This window comes from Talpa europaea (assembly GCF_964194135.1).
Source record: "Talpa europaea genome assembly, chromosome: 12".
In the NCBI taxonomy this organism is placed as follows: domain Eukaryota; kingdom Metazoa; phylum Chordata; class Mammalia; order Eulipotyphla; family Talpidae; genus Talpa; species Talpa europaea.
Window position 1 is genome coordinate 83,452,884 of NC_140079.1, and position 27,406 is coordinate 83,480,289.

General features: G+C 42.4%; 1 protein-coding gene across 2 annotated transcripts in view; it reads right to left on the reverse strand.

Moving 5' to 3' along the window:
- The window catches only part of RNF216 (ring finger protein 216), a gene marked incomplete at both ends in the record, with an annotated part of 128,260 nt that overhangs the window by 18,379 nt on the left and 82,475 nt on the right, over positions 1-27,406 (reverse strand). For both annotated transcript variants that reach the window (XM_084250890.1, XM_084250889.1), the window contains one exon: positions 6,764-6,861. In XM_084250890.1, coding sequence (XP_084107016.1) covers positions 6,764-6,861 — 98 coding nt within the window. The remainder of the gene's footprint in view (positions 1-6,763; positions 6,862-27,406) is intronic.

The following is a 27,406-nucleotide window of genomic DNA, read 5'->3' on the forward strand; positions in this document are numbered from 1 at the left end:
ATTCTTTTGGGAGGCGGGTGATTTGACAACTAGATTCTAGACTAGGCAGGAAACAAATAGCCCCACAGGATGTATTCCTCTGCAGGACAGGAAGAGAAGCCTGAGTTGCAGCTGTGTCTGCTGACCTCATGCTCAAACAGGAATGTTCACTGCCCTCCTCTATATGACCAATCAATATCCAATGATTTCATTATTCTTTTTTTTTTTTTTTTTTTTATAGAGGCATGCTTTATTTATTTGTTTGCTGGTTTGTTTGTTTGTTTTTGTTTATACATGCACTGGGTACAGTCAGAAGCACGGGAGGGTGAGAGAATTCACCAGAGCCAGAGCGGGGAGCAGAGCAGGCAGAAGGACCGAAGTACACTGCTGAGGGGAGCAGCGGGCGGCAGGAGAGGTCTGCACGCCATGTGGGACCCTCCTCTGGTGGCCGGGGAGCAGCCGGGTATCGAACCGGCGCCGCAGAGGCCGCGCGCAGTTTCGCAACCCAGCGCTCAACCGCTGCGCCACGGGGGAGGCCCGATTTCATTATTCTTATCACTACCTAAGTATGTTGGAAAAGTCTCTTTGAGAGCTGTCTTTATTTTTTTTTGGTATACACTATTTAAAATCTTAAATGGCTTTCATTTTTGAGTGTGTGTACATATTTATTGTGGTAGAATACACATAAAATGCACCGTCTGGGGTATTTAGTATAATCACAGTGTTGTGTTAACTATTACCTCTACCTAGTTTCAGAACATTTTCATCACTCCAAAAGGAGATTCCATACCTATTAAGCAATCACTCCATTTCTACTTTCCCCTATAACTGCTAATCTGCTTTTGGCCTTTAATAGATTTTCTATTTATGCATAGGCAAATATCCACATCCCTAAGGATAGTTATATGAAACTAAGATTGGCTTTTTAATTTATTTATTTTTATTTTTAAAGATTTATTTATTGATGCTTACAAGAACTGCGGTACAGGCCAGAGGTGTGGGAGGTGAGAGGATTCACCAGAGACAGAGTGGGGAACAGAACAGGCAAAATGATGGAAATACACTGCTGAGGGGAGCAGCGGGCGAGACAGGAGAAGTCTGCCACGCCATGTGGGTTGCTCCATGGCCGGTGAGGAATGAACTGCACGGCAGATGCTGTGGGCAGCTTCACAGTGCTGGGCTCAACCATCTGTGCCACCAGGGAGGCCCAAGATTGGCCTTTTGTGACTAGCTTTGTTCACTTAGCATACCTTCAAGGCTGATCCATGTTGCAGCATATAGCAGCACTTCATTCCCTTCTTATGGTGGAATAATATTCCATTTTAATGGCTGTAGTGCAATTCATTTACCATTCATAAGTTGACAGACGTTTGGGTAGTTTTCACCTTTTGGTTGCTGTGAATAGTGCTGCTATGAGCCTTCTTGTATATGTATTTGTTGTAACACCTGCTTCATCTCCTACCACTTATATTTTATGATTCAGCAACAGCAAAACTGTGTGCACCTAGTTTTTCTTATTTTTAACACTGAGCAGCTGGCAGGATTCTTTGGCTCTGTGGTCCATGGAGATAGGGCTAGTTGGTAGAGAAAGGAAGTGGAAACCCCTGGAATACCCCTCCTTACAGAAAGTAATACCAGATTCTTGTGGGCACCAGTGAAGACTTCAAAGATGCAGGGGAGTTGATTTACAACACAACTCCTTTTACTTCTATTTGGCCTGTACAGAAGAATGTGTCCTGGAGAACAGCGTATTACTGTAAACCTAATCAGGTGCTGACTCTAATTTAGCTGCTGTTCCAGATAACATTTTCTACCGGAACAAATAAACATAGCCTCTGGCAACTGGTATGTAGTCATTGATCTGGAAAATGTTTTCTTTGTCCAATAAGTAGAGAATACCAGAAATACTTGCCAAGGACCCTGATCATCTGTAATCGAACAGGACAACACACTGCTTTATTCAAATACATAGAGTCTAGTGAATAGGAAACAGCAGGGAAACTACGATACATTAATAAAGTGTATGCATGCCAGAGATTAATCCCTTGAAAAAATAGAGATCTATAATCTCGATAATGTTCTGGTGGTCTGTATATCACACTATTCCTTCCAGAATTAAGCACACATTGCTCTATCCTGTATCTGCTCCTCTGGAAAAGGAAGTCACACTGGGAAGCTTTTCTAGATTTTGGAACCAACATTTATCATATTTGGATATGATATTTTGATTCATTTACTGCAAATTCAAAAGGCACCAGATTTAAGTAGGGCCCAGACCAAGAGGGGCCTTCCAGGTGCTGGTGGAGCCGATGTGGCTCCCAGTGCCTATAGCAGATCAGGAGAAACTGATAGGAGCTGTCAGCAGAAACTGATAGGAGAATCAGAATGGCAGCTCTGCTACAAAAAGGAACCAGTTCTTCTCCTTCTATGAAACGTCTCTTGGACCATAACTCAGTCCCCCCCATACTCATGGGGCATCTTGAAGAGACAACTGCAAGTAGAATAAATCTGACCAGACTCGAGCAAGCTCTGAATGCAAGTAGTTAACTGTTAATGTTGCTCATGTCACATTTGTACATCGGGGTGTCTACTTAAAAAAAACCAAACAAACATACAAAAAAACAAAACAAAACTAGGATACAAGCAGTCTTATTATGTGGTAAGAACCATTTTGGGTGCTTTAATCTTCATAATTATCCTGAAAGTAAATATACTTATGCTCTGTACTTTACAGGTGGGGAAACTGAGACATAGAGAGATTAAGAAATTTGATCAAAGTTCTTAACTACAGTTATCCATAGTGAGCACTCAATAAATCTGCATTGACTTCATGAATAAAACATCCTTCCTAGTGGCACCCAGCAACCTATCCCCTCCTCCTAGTTCAAACCAGACAAGACATAGCCACAGCAGCAAGAACAGACACTTTGGGAGTTGGCTCATAAACTTGATGAAAGACAACTAACTCCAAGAGAAGTTTAAGGTATTTTAGTCAACAGTAAACTGCCAGAATACGCATACTGCCTGACAAGATGACTACTTGGAAGGAAGAGTAATCATCAACATGTTTATCACCTCAAAGCCATGCCACTTTAAGCTGCACATACTCTAAATTATAAAGCCTGCCTAAGAGACAGTGATAAACCTAGATTTGAGAAACAAACTTTAGACTTTTCTAGTTGCAGCAGTATTTGTGATTATGATGTTATGTTATTGTTATAATAACCTTAATTTCATGGCAAAGTCCCTCTGCCAAGTAAGGTAAAAATACCACAGGTTTTGAGGACTAGGGCATGGTCATACTTTTGTCTACCACAGTCTGTTCCTCTGGCCTCCAAAGTTTCATGTCTATTCTGCACACAAATTGCAGTCACCTCATCCCAAAGGTCTCATTGTATTATAGCATCAACTCAAAGTCCCAAATCTCATTTGTATCTCCTAAACTCAACAGTCCCATTTAATAGTCATGGTACAAAAGAGATATTGGTGAGACTTTGGGTATGACCCACTCTGGGACATACTTCCTCTCCATTTGTGGGACTGAGAAACTGAAGAAACAAGTTATCTGCTCCTAAAACACAATGATGGGTCAGGTCTAGGATAACAGTAACAGACATTCTAGTTCAAAGGGAGGAAGAAGATGGAAGGAAAAAAGGAGCTACTATTCCCAATCAATTTAGAAATTCAGTCTAGCAAACACTGTTGTATTTTAGATTTGAGAATGATTCTATAGTTTGAGGCTTACCCTCTGGGCCCACAGCTCTACTCCGTGAGAAATCCTTTTTTCTTTTTTTTTTTTTTTTTAAAACTATAGTAATATATATATATTTTTTTAAGATTTTATTTATTTATTTATTTATTTATTTATACAAGCACTGGGTACAGTGAGAAGCGCAGGAGGGTGAGAGAATTCACCAGAGCCAGAGTGGGGAGCAGAGCAGGCAGAAGGACCGAAGGACACTGCTGAGGGGAGCAGCGGGCGGCAGGAGAGGTCTGCGCGCCATGTGGGACCCTCCTCCGGTGGCCAGGGAGCAGCCGGGGAATTGAACCGGCGCCACAGAGGCCGCGGGCAGCTTCGCAACGCAGCGCTCAACCGCTGCGCCACTGGGGAGGCCCGAGAAATCCTTTTTTCAAGGATGGTAGATGGTTCCTGTTTGTAGAATTTTGGGGAATCTGACAGACAGCTTTCATTTTGTACTTTCTCTCTCAGTCTAAGCTGGCAGGGTTTCTGATACAAAGTTCTCAAGAACCTTGTAGAGCTCCCTTGTGTGTCACAAGGATTTACAGCATTAGACATGAGGCTCACTCACAGATATTTCCTAGATAATCTAATCTCTGTATCTGGCCTCTGTTCAGATGGCTGAGGGAAAATGCTTGAACTTCCTAGACACTCCTTGGTTAGATTGGGGGAAGTCTGTGAGTCATTCCCTCAATCTCTTCAAAGAGCCTTTGTGTGACTGATCTGACCTGAACACATCCTCATTTTATTCCTCTAGAGCATGCTTTTCCTGACAGTGAATCTCTTATTATTAGGGTCTTTTATCACCTCAAGTTATGCTTTTTTGTTAACATCTCTTCCCTCAATCAATTTGTTTCCAATCATATTTTCTATTCTTTAATATTTGCTTGGAAATCTCAGATAAATGTTATTTCATTATTTATAAGTTGTGCTTTCTGCATAACTGCAGGACACAAGTCAGCCAAACTGTCTGCCACCCTGTAACAAAGATTATCTTCCCTACAGTTTTCAAAATCATGTTCCTTAATTCCTTCTGAGTCCTCACCAGCTGAAGGACGTCATCAACATGGTGGAAATGAGATACTGGGATCAATCTCTCCCCTAAAAACAACTTAAAAAGGGACTGATAATGAGATCTGAGTCCTTACCAGCAATGCTGTTAATGTCCATATTTTCACTAAAAGTCTATTCATGATTTATACATCCTCCAAGACAGTTTTGGTTTTGCCTTTAATGTTCCTCAATGGTAGACTTTTTGAGCCCTCAATGGTAGACTTCTAATGTCCATATTTCTATTAACAATGTGTTCAAGGTAACTGAGGTCTTTTTCTATTAGGCCTCTCAAAATTCTTCCAACCTCTACCCATTGCCAATTAGAAGCCCACTTCCACATTTGAGGTATTTGTCACAGCAGCAATCCACTTCTGCTAACAAAATGCGTATTCGTGTTCTATTGTTGCTGCAACAAATCACTACAAATTTATTAGCTTTATATAATACAAATTTATTATTTTATAGTTCTGTAGGTCAGAAGTCCAGCATGGGTCTCATCAGACTAAATCAAGGTCTTTGGCAGGCTGCATTACCTACTGAAGAGTCTAGGAGAGAATCTGTTTGCTGCTCATTTGGGCTGTTGGTAGAAGGTTGTTCCCTGTTTCTAGAGGCTGCTGCATTCCTCAGCTCATGGCCTTCTTCCTTCATCTTCAAAGCCAGCAATGGAAGATCAAGTCCTTCTCACATTTCGCTGACTCTTTGTCCATCATTGCATGTCCTTCTGACCAGAGAAAGGCTCTCTGCTTTTAAGGAGTCATGTGATTAGATTGGGTTTACCTGGATAAGCCCAAGCTCCATAACCTTAATCACATCTGCAAAATCCCCTTTGCCATATAAGGCAATATATTCACCAGTTCACAGGTGCCAGAGATTAGGGCAGTTACATCTTTGGGGGCCATTAATCTGCCTACTAAACTTGTGGCAAAGAACACAGTAAGTCATTTGCCCAGGTTCAAATCACTGCTAAGCCATTTACTACCTATGTGATCATGTGAAAATGACTTGGGCTGTCTGTGCCTCAGTTGAATTATATGTAAAATGAAGATAACCGTACCAACCTGTGGTGGTGATTTTGGAGACTATCAACTGCTCCACTGTATTTTTTTTTATGTAACAAAACCTGTCCCTTACCCTTCAAATTTAAACTGGACATAAAGTTACCCCACTGAAGACTACATATCCTGTCTGTCTTATGGGCGTGTGACCAGTTTAGACCAATGGGGTATGAACAGAAGTAATACACAATACATGTGTGTGTGTGTATATATATATAATTTCTGCATCATGTACAACTTAAAGAATTTGTCTCTTTCTTTTTCCCGTCCTATGGGCTGGAGTGTAAATGTGACTACAACCCATTGACAATCACATGGATGAGAACACCATCGCAGGAAATGGCAAAACAATGAGATAAAGAACCCTGGGTCTTTGAGTGACCTCATGGGACAGATCCACTCCGCTGGCCTGGCAAGTCTGGACTATTATATAGGAGAAATAGACTTCTGTGTTATTTAAGTCAATATATCTTAGTAAGTTTATATTTCTTAAGTGCTCAATCATATAGGGAATGCTGTATGGTAATGGCATGCATCATGACTGATTACATTATTCTGCATTCTGGAGGTTGTAATTCTACTTAATATCTCAGGCCACCAGTATCCTATAGGAAACATAAACATAAGCAACACTAACAAACCCTAATCTAATCAAAATGTTACCTGATTATTTATTTAAATGATAAAGAAAAGAGAAACCAACATTGAATTCATAAATGCAAGGCATTCAACATGTTGTATCTGATCACAGGAACAGCTTTATGATGCTGCTGAGATGAAAAAACAGAAAATGTACAGGCATTAGGTCACTTCCCTGAGATCACTCTAGCCTGGGGTAGCTTGAGATCTTGTCATTCATATGACTTCTCTGCCAAAAAGAAGGTCAATGGGGGTGTTGAGAATTAGTCAATAAGCCCCTCTTAATTATGTTACTCACATAGATGTTCGGTACTTGATGTCATCTTTTTCAGCTAGTTCCTCACAGGTGAGTCCATTGTGCTCTTTCCAGAGTCCCTGACACTTCCTACAGGTTTCCTGGGGATAAAGAAGAAGAAACACAAAGACAGCTCCTGGTGAGTAGATACCAGACAAGTTTCTGCTCAATAATAGGAAATGCAAACTGAGCACCACTTGGCCTGAATTCTTTAAGGATCTCTCTTTTTTTTTCAGCAGAGATAGTTCTAAAAGCATGTCTCAACAAAAGAGGTAAGAACCAGTAGGAGAAAACAGTGGGAGACTCTTCTCTCCTTAGATCAAAAGAAATTATTGTACCCATCACCCAGTTTGTATTCTAAATGGCAGGCACCACTTGAATAAAACCACAGAAGTCAGATTTATGACATCTTGGATATTTCAAAATAAAATACTGTGAGCTACTTGAGGGGAGGGTCTGTCTGGGTCTTATTAACACGTGCAATTCCTATGCCCAATGATTCCCTGTTGGCAGAGAACAGTTATTTCTGCTGAATGATTTAGATTAGGATTACTAGGAATCCTTAAGGGAGACATCCTCTTAGTCATTTCTCACTCATAAGCAAGGATGTCATCTTTCAGACTTAACCTCATTTGTAAATATGTTAATTTTTTTTTTAATTCTAGGAGTCTTCACAGTTTGAGTTATTTTCTTATAAGCTAAAATTATCTTGACATCAATAACAAGAATTTTAGAAAACATAAATCCAATTTAAATACAGGGAAATTACAACTCTAGTAAGTACAATGAAAGAAGACAGTGTTGTCAGATTAAACTGGGGATCTGATAAAGACTTTGGGGACAGCGAAGGCTTGAAGAACTGGAGTCTGAGATCTGAAAGGTGAGTTAAGGATAGTGGAAGGAGAAGAGCATACAGAACAGAGGAACAGTAAGAAAAGACTCTGGCTGACAAAGCTGGGCAGACTTGGTTCCTGTAGCTTAACTACAGACCTGGCAAAAACAGGCCTGGCAAGGCCTGCAGAGGCAGTTCATGTCGGGCCTTTTAGGTGTGATCATCACCAGCGGAGGCCCTAAATAATTCTTTAAAAAAATTAAAAAAAGAATAAAAAGGAGGTGATGGGAGAATACAGTGAAAAATAAAATCAACTTGAAAGGATACCCAAGAAATTGGTAGTACTTATTTCCCTGAGAGGCTGGAAGGCAGCGGTGGGACTTCTTACTATAGGCCTTTTGTATCTTTTGAATCTTATATAAATGTACTATCTAATTAAAAATTAAATACAATTTTTTTTAATAGAGGCATGTTTTTATTTATTTGTTTGTTTGTTTGTTTTTGTTTATACATGCACTGGGTACAGTCAGAAGCGCGGGAGGGCGAGAGAATTCACCAGAGCCAGAGCGGGGTGCAGAGCAGGCAGAAGGACCGAAGTACACTGCTGAGGGGAGCAGCGGGCGGCAGGAGAGGTCTGCGCGCCATATGGGACCCTCCTCCGGTGGCCGGGGAGCAGCCGGGGATCGAACCGGCGCCGCAGAGGCCGCAGGCAGCTTCGCAACCCAGCGCTCAACCGCTGCGCCACCGGGGAGGCCCTTAAATACAATTTAAAGAGAAGTGAAATGGGCCTCCCCTGGTGGCGCAGGCAGTTGAGCGTTGCGCTGTGAAGCTGTCCGAAGCCTCTGCAGCGCTGGTTCAATCCCAGCTGGCCGGCGAGGGTCCCACATGGCGCTGCAGACCTCTCCTGTTGCGCCGCTGCTCCCCTCAGCAGTGTATTTCGTCAGTCTGCCTGTTCTGTTCTCTGCTCTGTCTCCGGTGAATCCTCTCACCCTCCTGTGCATCTGGCCTGTACCCCGGTTCTTGTATAAATAAATAAATAAATCTTTAAAAAAATTTTAAAGAGAAGTGAAATGGAATGCTTAGGGAGGTAAGAGCCTGAATAACCTTTGGTGAATGTTGTTCTTAGGCATGGAATGGGTGGGTGGGGGTAGAAAGGAGCCTGATCTGAGATTCTATGTTTAGATGACACTGTTTCCAAGGGATACAAAATTTTTTGGTCTTCTACCTTAATCCCATCAGTAAACAGAGGCTAAATCAGTAGTGACTTAATTATTACATACCAAAATGTAAAGTATCATAAAACTGTTTTTAACAGGCTTTACACCTAAATATTCCAGGAAACTGGAGGGAGGATAAACAACAGCTGGAGAATAGATGAGCTGGCATCTGGATTCTAACCTTCAAAACAATACCGACCAGCCACCCACAGATATAACAGCTTGAAAACAATACTTGCCATTTAGATAGTGCTTTTCAGTATTCCTGGTGATCCGGTTATTAATTCATGTGATTTTCTTTATAAGGAAGAGACCCATTTTCTAGGTGACGCAAAAGACAACCTGGCCAACCTGAGTCAGGGGCCACTATGAAGCCACCGCTCAGTTTTAAAGTCATGGTGGTATGCTGTAGGTCATGTGTGGGTTTTCAGTCATAGTACTTCTCATTGAAGGGTCCAGAGTATGAAGAGAATAAAACTGAAATGTCTTTTGGAGAGACTAGCTAGCTAGATAACAAAACCCACAATTAAAATAAGGCAAGTGAATAAGCAGGCTATGTAAATTTAACATTCTGAGCTCTATGATGTTTCTTTAAAACATATCCTCTCTTCTAAACACAGTGTATTTTACTAAATTGTAACTTTCTCCTCTCAAGCACAGCTAAGTTTTGTGGGTCCCAGACTCAACAAATGCTTCAACAATATTAGGTAAAAGAAATGTTTTGTTTTGTTTTTTTAAATAACTCTACTGATATTTTTATTTTATTTTTTAAAGATTTATTTATTTATTTATAAAAGCACTGGGTATAGTCAGAAGCATGGGAGGGTGAGAGAATTCACCAGAGCCACAGCGGGGAACAGAACAGGCAGACTGATGAAATACACTGCTGAGGGGAGCAGTGGGTGTGGCAGGAGAGGTCTGTCCTGCCATGTGGGACCCTCATTGGTGACCGGGGATTGAACCAGCGCTGCAGAGGCTGCAGGCAGCTTCACAGCCCGGCACTCAACCACTGTGCCACCAGGGGAGCCCCGAAATGTTCTTGAATGTTTCTAGCATGGAAGACAATCGTATTCTTCAAAGACAGGTTAATGAGAAAATCACAAGGACTATTTTGGAAGGCAGAATTTAGACAAGAAACTTCAAAACATGAAGGGCATGCATATCCTGCCTTTCAACACTCATCAGAGACCTTGCTTTCCATCATCTGAGTGGCATTTTCTGTTCAGGAGAAAACAGCTGAATTCACCGTAACCCCCAAAAACCACAAAGAAAACTTTTCTTTGCTCTAAATAAGGTACATACACACCTTGGCTAACTTGTTAAGGAGCAGTTATTAGCCCATGTCTTCATGATGGAGCAATTTCTGGTTAAGTTTCACACTGCACTTTAGTACTCAAAAGTACATCAAGGTGTTCTGCCTATTCTTTAGGGTAATTTACAGTATAAAGCAAATACTCCAATGTCTGCCTTCATCCATTTTCTGCCACTTAATTAATGTCTGATGGGCAAGAGGAGAAAAAGCTCAACTTCAGAAAACTTTTCCAGGGAACTGACGTTTCTTAATATAAGTAGCTTCCTCAAAGACCAACACTGGCCTAGGTTATCACCTCATCTAAGGACAGCGGGGCTTCCTGCTTCTGGCAAAGAACCCAGAGAAGATGAGACCAAGGTTCCAAGTTACCAGACTGTCTAGGTCACTCCAGGCCTACTCTGGCTCCCTGCATCTTACCTGGCTGACTTCCAGCCTTGTCTCAGAAGCAGAATAAGGCAAAAACTACTCATTTTTGAGTGATTTCTCCAATGAGACTTCTAAACTGACTTCCCAGGGAAAAGAAGTTGCTATTTTTTAGGTAGGAGGTCAGAAGCTATGGCCAATCTAAATCTAATCTCTCTGAAACTCCAGTTTTCTACTTTGACATCACAGGTACTCAAAAAATAGGGGCGGGACGGGGGGGGCCTGTAAATCCTCTTAAAGTAAAAGTTAGGCTAGGCACCCAACCCATCACAAATGCTTAGTGGACTCAAGGAGTCATAGGCCATGGACTTTCAGGCCATGTGTCTCCAGCTGTCAGAGTCACAGATTTTCCCTGCTTTAAGGCCCAAATGACCTATGGACACCAGCCAAGACCAGAAGAGACTGGTTTAAGACAGGAAAACAGACAATGAGACAAATGCTGGGATTCTTGAGAAAAAATAAACTTGGCAAAATCAAAGCTCAGGCAGAACCAGTAGGTTTTCCTTCCTTTCCCTAATGGAAACGGAGAACTTCTATTTTCTTAGGGCAAGAATGCAGTGTCTCCAGAGGAAGTGAGATATATGAGGAAATCTAGTGAAGCACAGTGGAGTTCACACATTCACAGAGGTATACACATGCAGCGCCCAAGAGAGAGCAAAAGAGGTGGGGCGGGGTAAGTCAAACAGGGCTTTTTGAGGAGATGAAATCCTTCATGGGAATGAATAAAATCAGGAGTAAGGAGAACACCAGGCAACTCCTAAGGTGTTCCTCCCAAGTGGATTGACATCCCTTTGTGAAATGCCTTTCCCAACTATGACAGGCATAAAACCAAGTACCTAAAACAGAAGCAGATCCTCAGTCAAACATTTCAACAATTAAACATGTTTAATATGTTAATATTTTAATAAGCACAATAGGTTTAGTACACAAAACTATTTTAAGGTATGATTTATTTCATGCCACCCTTTAAATTTTTTTTATATTTATCTATGTTTGGAATGTATGCTAAAACAGTAGTACATTCACATTATAAACAAACACCACAAACACCAGGGGGCATTCTACTCTCCACTACTTTTCAGACACTGCGGCAATCACAAAGCTGTGCATCTACTGCTCGAGATATTGGAGGGCACAATAGGAGCAGCAGTCTGTCCAGGCTTGTATTTCAGAATGCTTTGGTGGAAACATGAATTTAGATCAAGTGTTGCAGAATGAACAGAACTGAGTGAAGGTGAAGGACAGAGGTTCTCACTTATGTGAGAACACAGGTTTAATTTTAAACTAACTTATTTATTCATTTTTCCAATATCCTCTGAATTTTTATTGTTTATCAAGTGTTATATGAGATGCTGGGGATATAGCAATAACCGAGTTAGGCTTAGTTTCTTTCTTCTTGGAGCTTATAGTTTAGTGAAGAAGACAGAAAACAAACAAATAGACAACTGTACAACCATGACAGGAAATTTCAGAGTGGCCAGGGTGACATGAATGTAAAACAGCAGACTTACAACAGCCTGGGGATTAGGGAAGCATCTTTTGAGGGTGTGACACTGAAGTTGAGCCCTGCAGGGTGAGCAGAGTTAGTCAAGTATGGGGGAAGGGGATGAGGGGAACAGGGAAGAGGACTTGTGAAGGCCATGCGCACTGAGGAGCACAAAGGAAGCTGCTCTGGTTGGGGCCTAAAGGAAGGGCTGAGAGAGAACAGCACTGAGTCATGTAGGTAGGAACTGAGGCTAGAGGTAGGAGTTTGGAAAGCTGGACTGAGTGGTGGAAAGTGCAATGATCTGATGTACATTTTTTTTTTTTAATAGAGGCATGTTTTTTTTTCATTCATTTATTTATTTGTTTGTTTTGTTTGTACATGCACTGGGTACAGTCAGAAGCGTGGGAGGGTGAGAGTATTCACCAGAGCCAGAGCGGGGAGCAGAGCAGGCAGAAGGACCGAAGTACACTGCTGAGGGGAGCAGCGGGCGGCAGGAGAGGTCTGCGCGCCATGTGGGACCCTCCTCCGGTGGCCGGGGAGCAGCCGGGGATCGAACCGACGCCGCAGAGGCTGCGGGCAGCTTCGCAACCCAGCGCTCAACCGCTGCGCCACCGGGGAGGCCCGATCTGATGTACATTTTCGGAAGATCACTGAGACTGTTAATGGTGCACAAAGACCTGCTAGGTTGTAGGATTGTGCAGCAACCCTCTCACTCAACTAGGGCCAAGTTAATACCTTCCAGGGGAACAAGTCCTCAAGCCTAGATTAGATTCTTGGCCAGACTTCCTCAAATGCCATCCACAGTAAGAGACTGGATGGACTAGGATTAACCCGAGGACACCATTTCTTGTTGATGACAGGAATCTATTAGTCACAGAACAACCTTAGCCTGGATACAGTGAGGAGGTGGCTGATCTGGCTCCAGTCAACCAGCTAGCTGCATGTCTCCAGGGCATAGAGGAAGCTTTTTTTTTTTTTTAAGAAGATTTTATTTATGCAAACAAGAACTGGAGTATAGGCCAGAGGTGTGTGTGTGTGGGGTGGTGGTAGTGGTGAGAGGAGTCACCAGAGACAGAGCTGGGAATAGAACAGGAAGACTGACTGAAATATACTGCTGAGGGGAGCAGTGGGAGAGTCAGGAGAGGTCTGCGGCACCATGTGGTTAGCAACCCAGCCAGTGATCAAACTCGTGCTGCAGTGGCTGCGGACTGCTTCACAGGTTGCATCTTAAACCCCTGCGCCACCAGGGAGGCCCAGAAGAAGCATGTTTTAAGATTCTCATTAGATGCTCAATGTAAGTGCTATACACCAGAACCAAGTTATCAGTTTCTCGGTCCCTCTTTCAACCAGCCCCTGGGCCTTGACTTGTAAAAACTTGCCAATCCTTTGGTAAAAGGCCACCAGGACTATGCTATATGAAGATCGCTAACAGCACTGTTAGAGATCATTACCATCACCAAACTGCTTCAGGTCAAAGTTTTGTCAGTGATACTGAAACTGTTATGGAGACAAATTTCTACACTGGAAGAAATCATAATATTCTCAGAACAGCTCCCTCTTCCCTTTTAACAAATACTTCCTGAAAGTTTGCCACAGCACTATCAGGCTCTTTTCCCAGCAGAGGTCAGCGAACAAAGGAAGTCCCTGCCTCCCCCTCCCAGCCCCCAGAGGTGGACTTGTGGGTGGAAGGACAATAGAGAACCTTCTACTTTGTAAGAAGACAATGCACATTTGGGAGGGAACTGAAGCCAGGAGAGGCTGGCGTGTGGATGGGGAAGGTGCCACTTTACACTGGGTGCAAGGAAGGCCTCCTGCAGAGGTGGCAGTCCAGCTCAAATCTGAAGGATATCTGGTAGCAGGAAAATGGAGTGATTGGGGAGAGGAGAAGGAGTGAATATGGAGAAGCAGCTTGCCACAGGCCTCCTGGCTTGCCCTGAGCCAGAACCCAGGGCCAGCATTGTTGGCTTACTGCCAGTGACACACCCCTGACAGACTCAACCACGCTCTGTATAGATGTCCTTTCTCTTTTGGCAACACCTACTCATCAGTTCTCATTTCAAATGCCAGGGGCTCAGGGAAACCCAAATGAGCTGGACGAAAGTTGGCACTCCTTCCATGAGCTCCTGGAGCACTTGGCTCCAACTCTACTATAGCACTTTTAATAGTCTCTTGCAATCTTCTGATTATATCATATCTCTGAGGAAGTAAGCACTTGCAGACTAGTACTATGCCTGCAGATGACTATAGACAGGTTGTAAAGGAGGGTTAAGTTCACTTATTCAAACAATGTTTCCTTGAGAGTCTATTTTGTGCCTCATAGACATTCGCTGGTGAATAAGCCGGCAAAAAATTCCTGATTTTAAGGTGCTTACAATTCACCACAATAGGTCTCCATTATCTTCGGATTTCCAGGGTCTTGTGCTAGGTCTGACCCATACAAGGGGCTAAATGTATAAAAAATTACAGAGTTGAAGGCCAGGGAAAGACAAGTCATACTCCCCTCCATGCAGACTTACAAATACAGCCCCATTCCTAGGACTTCAATATTTTACATGGGAAGAAAAGCATATGAAAAGTTGGAATACTGATTCCCTCCCCCAAAGACTATTAGTTCCTCTCTTATCAGATCTTATTTATAATATGTAAAGAATGATGATTTTATGAGAAAAATCAAGATATAAGTAAATAAAATGCACACCCTGAGGTAAATTCATGAGTTTAAACCTTAAGTATATAGGCTATGCTGATTTCATTGTGGTTCCTTTCTTTGCTCCCTAACTCTCTTCCCCAGTCTAATGCACAAAATTGCAGAGATCAGTTATGACCAAGAAGCTGGTGGCTCTTGATGGTGCTCAGGAAAATACACATATCTCAATAAAGATGTTGTTTACAGATGTTCTTCTACAGCTTCAATATGCTGAAAACTGATTTTTCTTCATATGAAAGGAGTTTCACAAAGGGTGAACATGCCTATGAGTTGAACTGAGAAAAATCAGAGTTGGCCTAGTTCTCTGTACCCTTCAGCCCCCCATCTTTCACTGATGTCCTGTTATTATCTGATTACATCACACCTCTGTAAGTCAAACTCTCCTTGCAGGGGATTTCTCTCTTTAACTCAAATAAATAATATCTTGGAGGCAAGAGATCTCTTTTGATTTCTAAGGCCAGAAACTCAAAGCAGGGTACAGCTGTAAGCAACATTATGAGTCTTCACCAAAGACCATGCTCTCTATTACAAAGGAATTTCTCTGGGAGAAGATCTCATAGCTTTAAATTATTTTTTGACGGTCATAAAGGCACTAAGTAACAGGGATTTTAAAAAAAAGTGTGCACAGTACGTATACCCTCCACTCCTATGTATAGTAGCAAACTTGAGAAAAGAAATCTCTAAATCTTGCTTCTGTAGATTAGAAACATCTTTCCCTAGATCCACCAGGATTAGGTGACAAATTGGATTATGTGGCTTCAAATTTGGTTTCTGTGCTAATGCTGCCCCCTAGGGATAGAAAGTTATAAAGGCACTTAACACTGACTTAGGCAATGCCTGAAAACACTGACTGGGAAAAGCCTGTTGTCTGCTTTCTACTACACTACAGAGACCAGGATTTCTAAGATAAAGTGACAGGTAAAATCTTTCTGGACTAAATCAAAGCACAGTTTTGCCTTTATGTGAAACAAAAACAGAAACGCCAATTCTTTTATAGTAGTTACTCAAATACTAGTGACTATTTCTTTCCAATGACCATTTAACAGAATCTTTGGGACTGTATCAGCTATGCCAAGGGCATTTTCAGGTGAACATTTCTTATAAAAACCAAAGACAAATATATGAGTTCCTGGACACTGGGGAATAAAATGACCAAAACAAAACCCCCTGCCTTCCCAGAAGTTATGCAGGGGTAGGGGTAACAGTCATCATGATAAATAAAATACACATTATGACACAATCATAGGTGCTAAGGATTAAAACAGTGGAAGGAAGAATGCAGTGCTGGGTGTAAGAGAGGGAAGCAGTGCTGACTGTAAAGTGCTGAATGCATGGCAGGTTGTCTGGGGTCCGGGAGGCAATGACAAAGGGTTTTGATGCACTCAGAATACATAGAGGCTAAAGAGGATTCTTTCTCCAAGGATATGAATGAGGTAAGTCCCAAAGAACCCCTTTCTACTGGCACCCTTTCATGGAGAGCTCTCAAGACTCAGAGCCTCACCTTCATGCAGTGCTCACAGCCTCAAAAGACTGACATGCAGTGGCTGTGCCTAAGCCCCTTCCAAAGGTGTTTGCTCACAGTAGATGCTCAACACAATATATGTTTGTGGAACCAAAGTTACTTCTAGCCATGATTTTCAAACTACAAACTGCAACCCATTGGTGGACTATGAAATTTTTTTAGTAGATCATGAGTAACGGTCTTGTTAAACTAAACAGAAAACATGGAGTGCATTCCACATGTCATGTATCTGTTTTGTAAAACTTGTTCTACAACAAAATTATACATACATACATTTATATATGCATTGGTTTTTTACTAAAACATACTCTTTTTTTTTTTAAGATTTATTTATTTATTTATACAAGCACTGGGTACAGTCAGAAGCATGGAAAGGTGAGAGAATTCACCAGAGCCAGAGCGGGGAACAGAACAGGCAGAATGACGAAGTACACTGCTGAGGGGAGCAGCGGGCGGCAGGAGAGGTCTGCGCACTATGTGGGACCCTTGCCCGGTGGCCGGGGATCGAACAGGCACTGCAGAGGCTGTGGGCAGCTTCACAGCCCAGCGCTCAAACGCTGCGCCACTGAGGAGGCCTCTAACACATACTCTTATTATAGGTCACAGTCAAAAGAAGTTTGAAAGTTATTTAGGATTCATTCATTCATTCAAAACCCAAAAAGTGGGCCTCCCTGATGGTGCAAGGGTTTAAGCACTGCACTATGAAGCAATCCACAGCCTTTGCAGCACGAGCTCGATCCCCAGCCGGCCAGGGAGCAACCCACAAGGCGCAGCAGACCTCTCCTGACTTGCCTGCTGCTCCCCTCAGCAGTGTGCTTCGGTCAATCTGCCGGTTCTGTTCCCCACTCTGTCTCTGGTAAATCCTCTCACTCCCCGCATTTCTGGCCTGTACCCCAGCTCTTGCATTCATAAATAAATAAATCTTAAAAGAAACAAAAAGTTTTTCTACAGGATTGGAAAATTTCTTTCTCATAAGAATTCTGAGGAATTGAAAAAAATGGTCTCTTCTCAGTTTACCAGGAGGTAATGCTTTTAGTGAGGAACAGCGCATGAGAACCAGGCAGAACAACAGCAAAGTAATGTATTAGGAAGTGGTGGGTCTAATAATAGACCATCTCGAACTGTCAAAAATAAACACTGCTAGAATTTGGGTAGAAACAAACCCAGGCAGGTCTGATCTTAACTCACTGTAAGAGATCTCTTTTGATTTCTAAGGTCAGAAATGCTCCAGGAGCTGCTTCCAGGAGTTTCTGGGAATCTTGGCCTTGCTTGGGATTCTACTTTTGATTGTGTTCTGGAAAAGAGGTTCTAGATCTCAGGGAAATCAAAAGATGCAGTTCCACAACATGCTTGGGGATTGCAGCTAATATTTTCATAGTGTTAGCTAACTAGGTAGGGGTAGTGGAGGAGGCAGACTAGAAGGGTCCCTTATGGATCAGAACTTGGAGAGAAACTACCCTTCTCCCTCAGAGTCAAAAATAAGAAACGCTATGTATTTCTTGGAGGTAGATAGACAATTGGCAGAAGGACTTAGGGAGAAAGACTGCCAATCAAATAGAAGGCACAATCAAGGAGGAGCTTCTAATGCATAGCTCCAACCAACCTGAGGACTGGAAAGGTACAACTTGAGCTGAGGTAAGAAAAAAGGGAAATCAAAAATTTATCAGTTTGTACCCATATGAGAGAGAGGGAACTATACAGGTCAACTCAAGTATCTCTGGCCTTGTCACTGCCTCCTTTCTGCAGCTGTGACGAGCCATAAGATGACTGGATCCACTCTGTCTTGGGTTCCCTTTCAGATGTGCCTGTGGGGATGGACATCATGTGCTGAAAGGCCAACTTAAGTGTCTCTGTGGCAATTATATTTGTGACTAAATTAGTATTCTGGTTTCCTTCTTAGTCTTGTGTGGACTTGGTTTGCGCCAGTCTCGTGCAAGCTCATTCTTAGGTGTTCTGAGAAAATACAACTTCTGAGACAGTTATGTCAAACCAAACTACTGATCCTGGCACTCAATTTTTGTGCATAAAAGCATCTCTGGGGGGCCTCCCTGGTGGCTCAAGGGGTTAAGCACCGCACTAAGAAGCAATCCGCAGCCTCTGCAGCACGACTTCGATCTCTGGCCGGCCAGGGAGTAACCCACAAGGTGAGGCAGACCTCTCCTGTCTCGTCCGCTGCCCTGCCTCAGCAGTGTATTTCAGTCAGTCTGCCTGTTCTGTTCCCCACTCTGTCTCTGGTGAATTCTCTCACCCCCCGCATCTCTGGCCTGTACCCCAGCTCTTGTATTCATAAATAAATAAATCTTTAAAAAAAAAAAAAAAGAAAATGCTTAAAAAAAAATAGCATCTCTGGGGCTGCTAATAAAAGACACAGATTCTGACACTGGTCCTGATTGGGCCCAGAATGCTGCATATGAGTCATTTCTTGGGATTCTCTCACAGTTAGCTTAAAGACTGCGTTTTTGAGAAATCTTGTCCCAGATCACAGCACTGCTGCCTTGTGAGGCCTTGTCCCGGTGACATTCCACTAGGACAGTATCAACTACTCCCTTGGTGATTTTTTTTTCCATCATGGAAACAACAAATAAATGCTTATTGACAGCTCTCATCTAACTGGTTGCCAGTATCCTTTCATGGATTCCTGAAAAGATAGAACACACACTTTTTGTCACTCTTTTTTTTTTGGCCAAAACCAGGGAAAAAGATCTTTTGAACACACCATCCACTTTCATCTTGCCTAGGTCTAATGACATACTATAAGGCGGAAAAGTGCAGAAACCAGGCCCTATTACACAGGCAGGGATGAAGGCCACCTCAGCAATTCTCCTGTGCTAAGGAAAGACTCTGGAGACAGGTTGGAAGATTTATTCAGCTGGTGTGAATGACCAGGTCAGATGAAAGTGCCACCCAGGTGGGAGTACAAGTTAGGAAAGAGGGAAGCAGAGATTTCATTACAGTTCATTCCATAGGAGGTGATAATTTGAAGGTACAAGGGCAGCTTTAGGGGCATCTGTATAGCTTGCAGGGAAGTAGACACCCAAAGTCACAAAGACTTAGGATTTACAATACCCTTTGTGGGCAGTTCCAAGGGTTTCTGACCTAGGCTTTTACCTTTTTGCAGAAGTTGTCAAAGAGACTAACACCCATAGGATAGTCACAATAATCTGTTTTCTCAGGAGGCAGCCTGGGCTACTCACTGAGCACTATACCACATACCTTACTGGAAGAGCCCATGAGGTGAATAATTATAATCAAATAAAAAACTGTTTCAAAAAGGTTTGGACTAAAAGTTTTGGTGCTCAGGTTAGGAAGGCTCTCTGGGATAGCAAAGCATGATTAGAAACCATACTTTGTCAAATGTTAAAGCTAGCAGAAGAAAATGCAGACAAATACCTTTATATTCTTAGGATTTCTTAAACAGGTTCCCAAAAGTAACACACTAGAAAGGAAAAAAACTGAACTGAATAGTTTTATTCTAAGGAGGACACCGTAGATGAAGATAACACATCAAAGACTAGGAGAAACATTTAAAACATTTAAACCTGGGCCTCCCCGGTGGCATAGCGGGTTGAGCGCAACGCAGTAAAGCAGTCTGCAGCCTCTGCAGTGCGGGTTTGATTCCGGCCGGCAAGGGAGATACCACATGACGTGTCAGACCTCTCCTGTCTCACCCGCTGCTCCCCTCAGCAGTGTATTTCAGTCAGTCTGCCTGTTCTGCTTCCCGCTCTGTCTCTGGTGAATTCTTTCACCTTCCCGTGCCTCTGGCCTGTACCCCAGCTCTTGTATAAATAAATAAATCTTAAAAAAAATAAACAAACAAAACATTTAAACCTGAAACAGGATTAATAACTAGAAAGTACAGGGAACTGGTAAAAACTGAAAAGTGAAAGATATAAAATCTAGTGGAAAAAGAAGTTAAAGGTATGGAAAGGCAAGTCACAGCGGGGAGATGTGCAATGTTTGAAGTTGTCAGAGAAATGCACATTAACAGATATTAGAAAGTCAGTCAATGTCAAGTGCTGTCAAGGCTGTGGGTCAAAGGGAACCATATGCATAACTGGAGAGGAAAGAAATGGAACACAAGGCTACAATGAGGTATTTCAGGGTCTATGGCAGCAGAAAGTGGGGGGATGGGGTACACAGGAAAATGAATGAGATGCTATCTGTGTAAGCTAATTATGTGATCCTGAACATGAGTGAAGAAACATGCTCACAAAAACACAGCCTCCAAAGAGGAGGCAGGCTGGGAGATTTGAAAAAGGAAAGAGAATGAGATCTAATAAAAACCATACAAACATGCACGGAATTCTGTTTTCTCAAGAGGCACAGGTATCCAAGGATATATATTTAAAGTGGATGTCTAAGGGGAGAGGGATAAAAGTAGGGATAGGAAATGAAGAAGAAATAAAAATACAATAAGGGAGAGTCCTACACAGCTGATGGTGATGGCAAGCACTGAGATGGACAGTGTGACTGACTCAGATTTGCAGAGTTGGGGTAGTCAGCCTCACCCCAAGACTAAAGATACTGCCCCTATGTTCTGGGCTCAAAGCATTATTATTGTTCTAATCCACCCTAGGATTTAAAAACAGGTGTAGAATGACTGGATTAACCTCCGTAATTATATACTAGAAGGGAAAGCACTACCTATAGGGCATAAGTACAAGAGTGACAGTGTATTCTGGGGTATATAATTCACTAAAGGTTTCTATTTTAGCTAGAAGGTTTGGGGATTCATTTCATTGACTTGGTCTAAAAATGACTTTTACAAAAGCGGAAAAATTTTTGAGAGTTAAAAATCAAAGTAATAACAATGCTCAGTTTCTCAGCGCATGAATCTTCCAGCCTAAGCTACCCAATTATTTCAGGGTCTACAGTTTCTGAGAAGTTGCCAGTGTTCTTTGAAGCCTCTATCAAGAAAACAAAACTTACAGAAAAGGAAAAAGAAAATACTGGATGATTTTGCTCATATGTGGAATACAGAGAAACAAAACTAGGAACAGAAAATCAAAACCAAAACAAACCCTAGAAATCCGACTGTAGAATTGAAGCTACAAGAAGGGAAGGATGTAGGTTGTTGCATGCAGCACTGACAGAGGAATTAAGAGGCTTGGTGACTGGTGAAAGTCTGTAAGTTATTAGGATTGGGTATCTAAAATGGGAAGATGACAAATGAAAGCGATAAAGAAAGATGATACATACAAGAGCTTGGTAATCTCTATTTTTTTGGCCAGTAGTAATATCACACCCATCTCGCCCTGCCTAAGTATTGAGGCACATCCTACTTGCATGTTTCTCTGCAGTTGCCTGATAAAATCCAGAATTCCTGTTATATTTTAGTTTTAAAGTGACAACAATCTAAAGCCCTATTGGTGTGGAGCTTCCTGGAACCAAGAGAGATACAAGTAACTGGCTCAACTCTGAGTACCACTCAACCACTCAAGTAGATAATTCTCAGAAATTTCTTGGCTCAAAATCTGTTAATCATTAATGGATTAGAATTGCAATATCCATGTAACATAAGATTACAAGCAGCAGATTCCTGGAACCACAAATTTTAGCTCTTAACACACAAAAAAAGGAAGCCCTCAATGGAAATCCAAATACAATCTTTCTAATATAGTTAGTCTTAAGGGAGTTATTCATGTCTAAGAGTGTATGTATGGGGAACCTCCCTGGTGGCGCAAGGGGTTAAATGTCAGCACTATGAAGCTATAAATATTTAAAATAAAAAAAAAAGTGTATGCACGGGAAGAACAGTCTCCACGGTTGTCAAAATTGGTAGTTAGACTTTTTTTTTTAAGGTTTATTTATTTATGCATACAAGAGCTGGTGTACAAGCCAGAGATGCAGGGGGGGTGAGAGGATTCATCAGAGACAGAGTGGGGAACAGAACAGGCAGACTGACTGAAATACACTGCTGTGTGGAGCAGCGGGCGAGACAGGTCAGGTCTGCTTCGCCATGTGGGCTGCTCCCTGGCCAGCTGGGGATCGAAGTCGTGCTGCAGAGGCTGCAGATTGCTTCATAGTGTGGTGCTTAACCCTTGCGCCGCCAAGGAGGCCCTTTTTCTTTTTTTTTCTTTTTAAGATTTATTTTATTTATTTATGCACCCAAGAACTGGGTGTAGGTCAGAGGTGCGGGGGGGAGGGGGTGTGTGTAAAAGGATTCACCAGAGACAGAGTGGGCAGCAAAACAGGTGGACCTACTGAAATACACTGCTGAGGGAGCAGTGGGTGAGAGAGGAGAGGTCTGCTGCACCATGTGGGTCAGCTCCCTGGCTGGGGATCGAACTGGTGCTTCAGTGGCTGCTGATAGCTTCATAGTGCTGAGATTTAACTCCCTGCACCACCAGGGAGGCCCACACAGACCCTTTTTTTTTTTTTAAGATTTATTTATTTATTTATACAAGCACTGGGTACAGTCAGAAGCATGGGAGGGTGAGAGAATTTGCCAGAGCCAGAGCAGGGAACAGAACAGGCAGACTGATGAAATACACTGCTGAGGGGAGCAGCGGGTGCAGCAGGAGAGGTCTGCGCGCCATGTGGGACCCTCACCAGTGGCCAGGGATTGAACCGGCACTGCAGAGGCTGCGGGCAGCTTCACTGTCCAGCGCTCAACCGCTGCACCACCACAGGAGGCCCTACAGACCTTTTTTGATACTGAGTTTGGATAATGATTTCTAGAAAATCTCAGAGCGGGAGAACAGGTACTTAAAGAGAGGCGGAGTTGCAAGCAGCATTAAAGCAGGACAGGGATAAAACAGTTCTTCCTATTATCTCTCCCCATCACTACCTGTGGTGTCCCCTCTTCCCCCTTCTATGCACACTCCTGTGACAGGCCCTGCATGTTTGTACTTCCTTATCTTCTTTATAGCCTCCCTGCTGACCCTTCAATCTTTCTCCAATGACATTCATTTCCCCTTTCAGAAATGAGCTTTATAATGAGGCAGAGGCCACATCTGGGCCTTCCCACTGAGGAAGACCCCCCACTTGCTCTTTGTTGGATTCCCTGGGAAAACACAATCTCTAGTTTTTTTTCTTTCTGCTCATACAGTGTTTGGCTGGGAGGATTTTTTGGTTTACCACTCTGGGTGGACAGATTGGATATAAAAATGACACAACAGAAGTTAGTTTTCAGAAGCTGACTTTTTTGAGAAAGGTAATGTTTTCTTGGGGTTTCAGGAGTACTCTTGTGGTTTGAGGTAATTGGAAGGTACCATTAGATTTCCTTCCTTTTATTTTAAAAGTTTACCTGCCTTCCCTACCTGCTGGCTCAACTCCTGAAAGGAATAAAGGCAACTCGAGGTAACAGAAAGGATGGAGGCTTTGGAGAACATGGCAAATGGCTTGTTGCTATTCACTGCTCTGGGCAGGCTCCCAGGTCTCTTCTCAGACTCTTCAGATCTGTCTAGAGTAGTGTTAAGGTTTAAATGAGAAAACATGTTGCCTCTGGTATGGTGTCTGGCACTCAGAGGCTGTCCCTTTGAAGGCTGACCTCACCAGGCAGCCTGACTTCTCACTGCACGCCTCACCACTCTGTCATTTGTGTTTCTTATAGGGAGAGCTTCGGCAACAAGCCCAGTTTTCCGTGTGGCTTTTATTTGATACTTGTTCGTCTTGCAATCTGGATGTGTCTCTTTTTCTTCATTTTTGCTCATAGGCTTACAGGGCAGATTCTATGTGAACATCCTTCACTTAAAATATTTATTTACTCGGTAACCATTGGGGACCAAGCAGAGTGTTGGAGGCTGTCACAGTGCTTGAGGTTTTCAAACTGTGTGCTTACATATGCCTCCAATACCTTTGAGCAAATACTCCTTCAGTTATGGACCCTGGCAAAACTGCCTGGACTACCTGTGACGACAGTTTTTTAAAAAAAAAACAAACTTTTTTTCTTTAAAAGAGCTCAGGACCTCCTTCCCTGCCCAGGAAATGGGCAGCAATGTATAACTCACTCTGTGCCCAAGGCCCTAAAGGAAGATCCTGAAAAGAGGTTGGGAGTCAAGGGAACCACATGCTCTCAAAGATTTTTAGAATGACTTTCCTTCAAAGGACTCAGAATTCTCCTGATTTCCTTACATCATGAGAACATAGAATCTTCACCATCTTCCCAGAAAGGAAAGAACAAACAAAAGGGCATAGTTATTTCTGGCCACTTCAATATTCGATAATTCTATTCTGGTGTCAGGAGAAACGTCTAATGACGTCTTGTTTAAATTCTTATCAAGCAGGGTAAGAAAATCAGGAGCAACATAGCTTGCTAATGTGTTGTAGATGACAGTCACTTTCCTCTGGGGTCTAAAGGAAGGCCCTTCTTTTTGACCTTAGTTGGAGGCAAAGGTGATACCACACTTCACAAGTGCTGTTTACACAGCAGGTTTACACAGAGAAAGCTGCTGCCTGTGTTAGTAGTTCTTCACATTCTCATAAAAACAAAACAACAACAACAACAAAAAAAAAAACCTCCCTCAGAGTAAAAGACAAAGGTGTTTCCTTTCCCTCTTTGCTAATGGAGTACTGACAAAAAGGAAAGCCTCTCTTTGGTGCAGGAGATAGAAACTGAGTCCAAAATCAGAAGGGAGGAAAAAATGTCAACTTGACATAGGGGCATGATAGTGGAAGATTCCCAGTTTGGAAGGCACAGAATCAAGGACACAAATACTAGTGTCAATATAGAAATATTTAATAATAAACAGTATGGACATACTATTCTTCCAAAGTCTTATCTTCCTCCTCCCAGTTCAGATTATTTGGCAATTCCAGCAATAGTGTGTTTTTCACATAATTTTGTTATAGGAAACATTTATCTGGTTAGTAGGTTACCCACCTGCTATCCCCAGGCACTATTTTTACACCCTACTCAGTGTCCACTTGGCTCTCCATCCAGTTGAAAACTAGTTCTCACTCTCAGAAATCTGAGCAGTTTAATCACTGATTTTTAATTCAGTGGGACATAATACTACAAAGAACATCAGAAACACTTAACACAGGCAGGTGTTGGTAGATGGTTCTCTCAGGGGAAGTCCCTAGTTATCTAGTCCCTTGATCCTCAAGGGTTAAGTAGCACTGTCTACACCTGGGAGTCTGTTAGAAATTCAGACTATCTGGCTCCATGCTCCACCTACAAATCAGAATTGCAAGACTGCAGGGTTGGCAATCTTGCAAGATGGGTTCAAATATACAGTAAAGTTTGAGAAACCCTAACCTCTTTTTACATAGGTCTTGGTTTTGACTATCTTTTGATACTTCTATTTATAAAAGAAAAAATCAGACAACCCAGGTTCCTAAGATGATAATTTTTTGCTGTTAGCAATTGTAGGGTAGTAGACTATATTTATTATCCATTCTTTTGGCATGGTTAAGAGAACTGGTGAAACTTACTCAATGCTCATGAAACCATCACTTCCATCTTACTTCATATGAAAGGTGATTACAACATTAAGAGACCAAAAGGTATGAGAGAATGAGGAGATGAAGGGCTGGTAGTGGAATCTATACTTGTTGGTATTTGTAAATCAATTTATATCAAATACTATCATTACTGAGCCACACTTGTCTGACCACAGTGGCTGCTGACAGACACAGTTATGTGGAAAGGCAGGCCTGCCCCATGCCATGTTGAGGATGCTGCCAAGAAGAGACATTCAGAACCAGGGAAAACGATAAACTAATTGTCTGATGAAGAAACTGTTCTTTTTTTTTTTTTAAATTTTTTTTAATTGAGGCATGTTTCATTTATTTATTTGTTTGTTTTGTTTATACATGCACTGGGTACAGTCAGAAGCGAGGGAGGGTGAGAGAATTCACCAGAGCCAGAGCGGGGAGCAGAGCAGGCAGAAGGACTGAAGCACACTGCTGAGGGGAGCAGCGGGCGGCAGACATGTGGGACCCTCCTCCGGTGGCCGGGGAGCAGCCGGGGATCGAACCGGCTCTGCAGAGGCCGCGGGCAGCTTCGCAACCCAGCGCTCAACCGCTGCGCCACCGGGGAGGCCCAGAAACTGTTCTTTATTTTCTGGTTTTATTATTCTTGGAATTAAATTGGCATACTGTTAGTCACAAGTATAAAACAAACCTTAGGATTCCACTATCTCACAAAAGTGCTTGATCAGGGAGACATTTATTAATTTCTCTGACTCCAAAGCATGCTTAATTCCTACTCCCACTTTTTCATTAATTCATGTTCAAAAACCCAAATATGATGTGTGGAAGCAAAAGTGCAATTAAAGTATTGTAAAATGCTTTTGTTACATAGTATGTTGCAAATACAACTTCCCTCCCATCTTAGCTGCCTTTTTAAGCCTTAATGCACAGCCCCAATTCTCAGTTCCAGTTTTGCAGTCTACCCAAGAGGAACCTGTAGTGCTGGCCTTATAAGGAGCTTGTCTGTAATCTTTTCTGAAATCAAGAGTCCAGCCCAGGAAGTTAAGGCTGAAGGGCTACCCATCGGGAAGCACATCACTCATGCCATGTTCCATGTCTCCTGCCCTGAAGACCTGTGGTGATTTCCTTGTACACTTGGCCCTCCAGAGTGGTAGCCTGCTCTGATGTTGCTACTATCTTTGTTTATACCTTAATTTTTTCCTTACAGCAACTACTCAAAATAATAGAATAGGGTAAAACTTCAGTGTCAGTCACTGTCTTTTGTGGGGTTCTGCAGCAACTGCTCTGTGTGCCCAAAGGCTGGGCAACCTGGGATATACACAGGGGACACACTGCACATATTCTGATTCAGAGCTATAAACCCAATAACTGTTTCTACTCTATATTGTTTTCCCAACTGAAACAGACACTCTAAATAAGTGTTTGTTATGGACTGAATTTCCCTTCTACCATTCATATACTTAAGTCCTAACACTCAGTATGTCAGAACTTCAATGTGCAGGTAATCTCTGGCTTACACCCCAGTTTTTCTATGCAAAAACAAAACAAAACAAACAAAACAAAAAGAGGTGATTAAATTAAATGAGCCCTTAATGTAGACCCTAATCCAATCTGACTAGAAAGTGTCAAAAGCCTGGGGTTCTAAGCAATTCTGCTCCCAGGAATCTACCCAAAGAACACAAAATCATTAATTGAAAAGGAAACCTGCACTCCTATGTTCACTGCAGCACTATTTACAATAGTTAAGATACAGAAACAACCTAAATGTC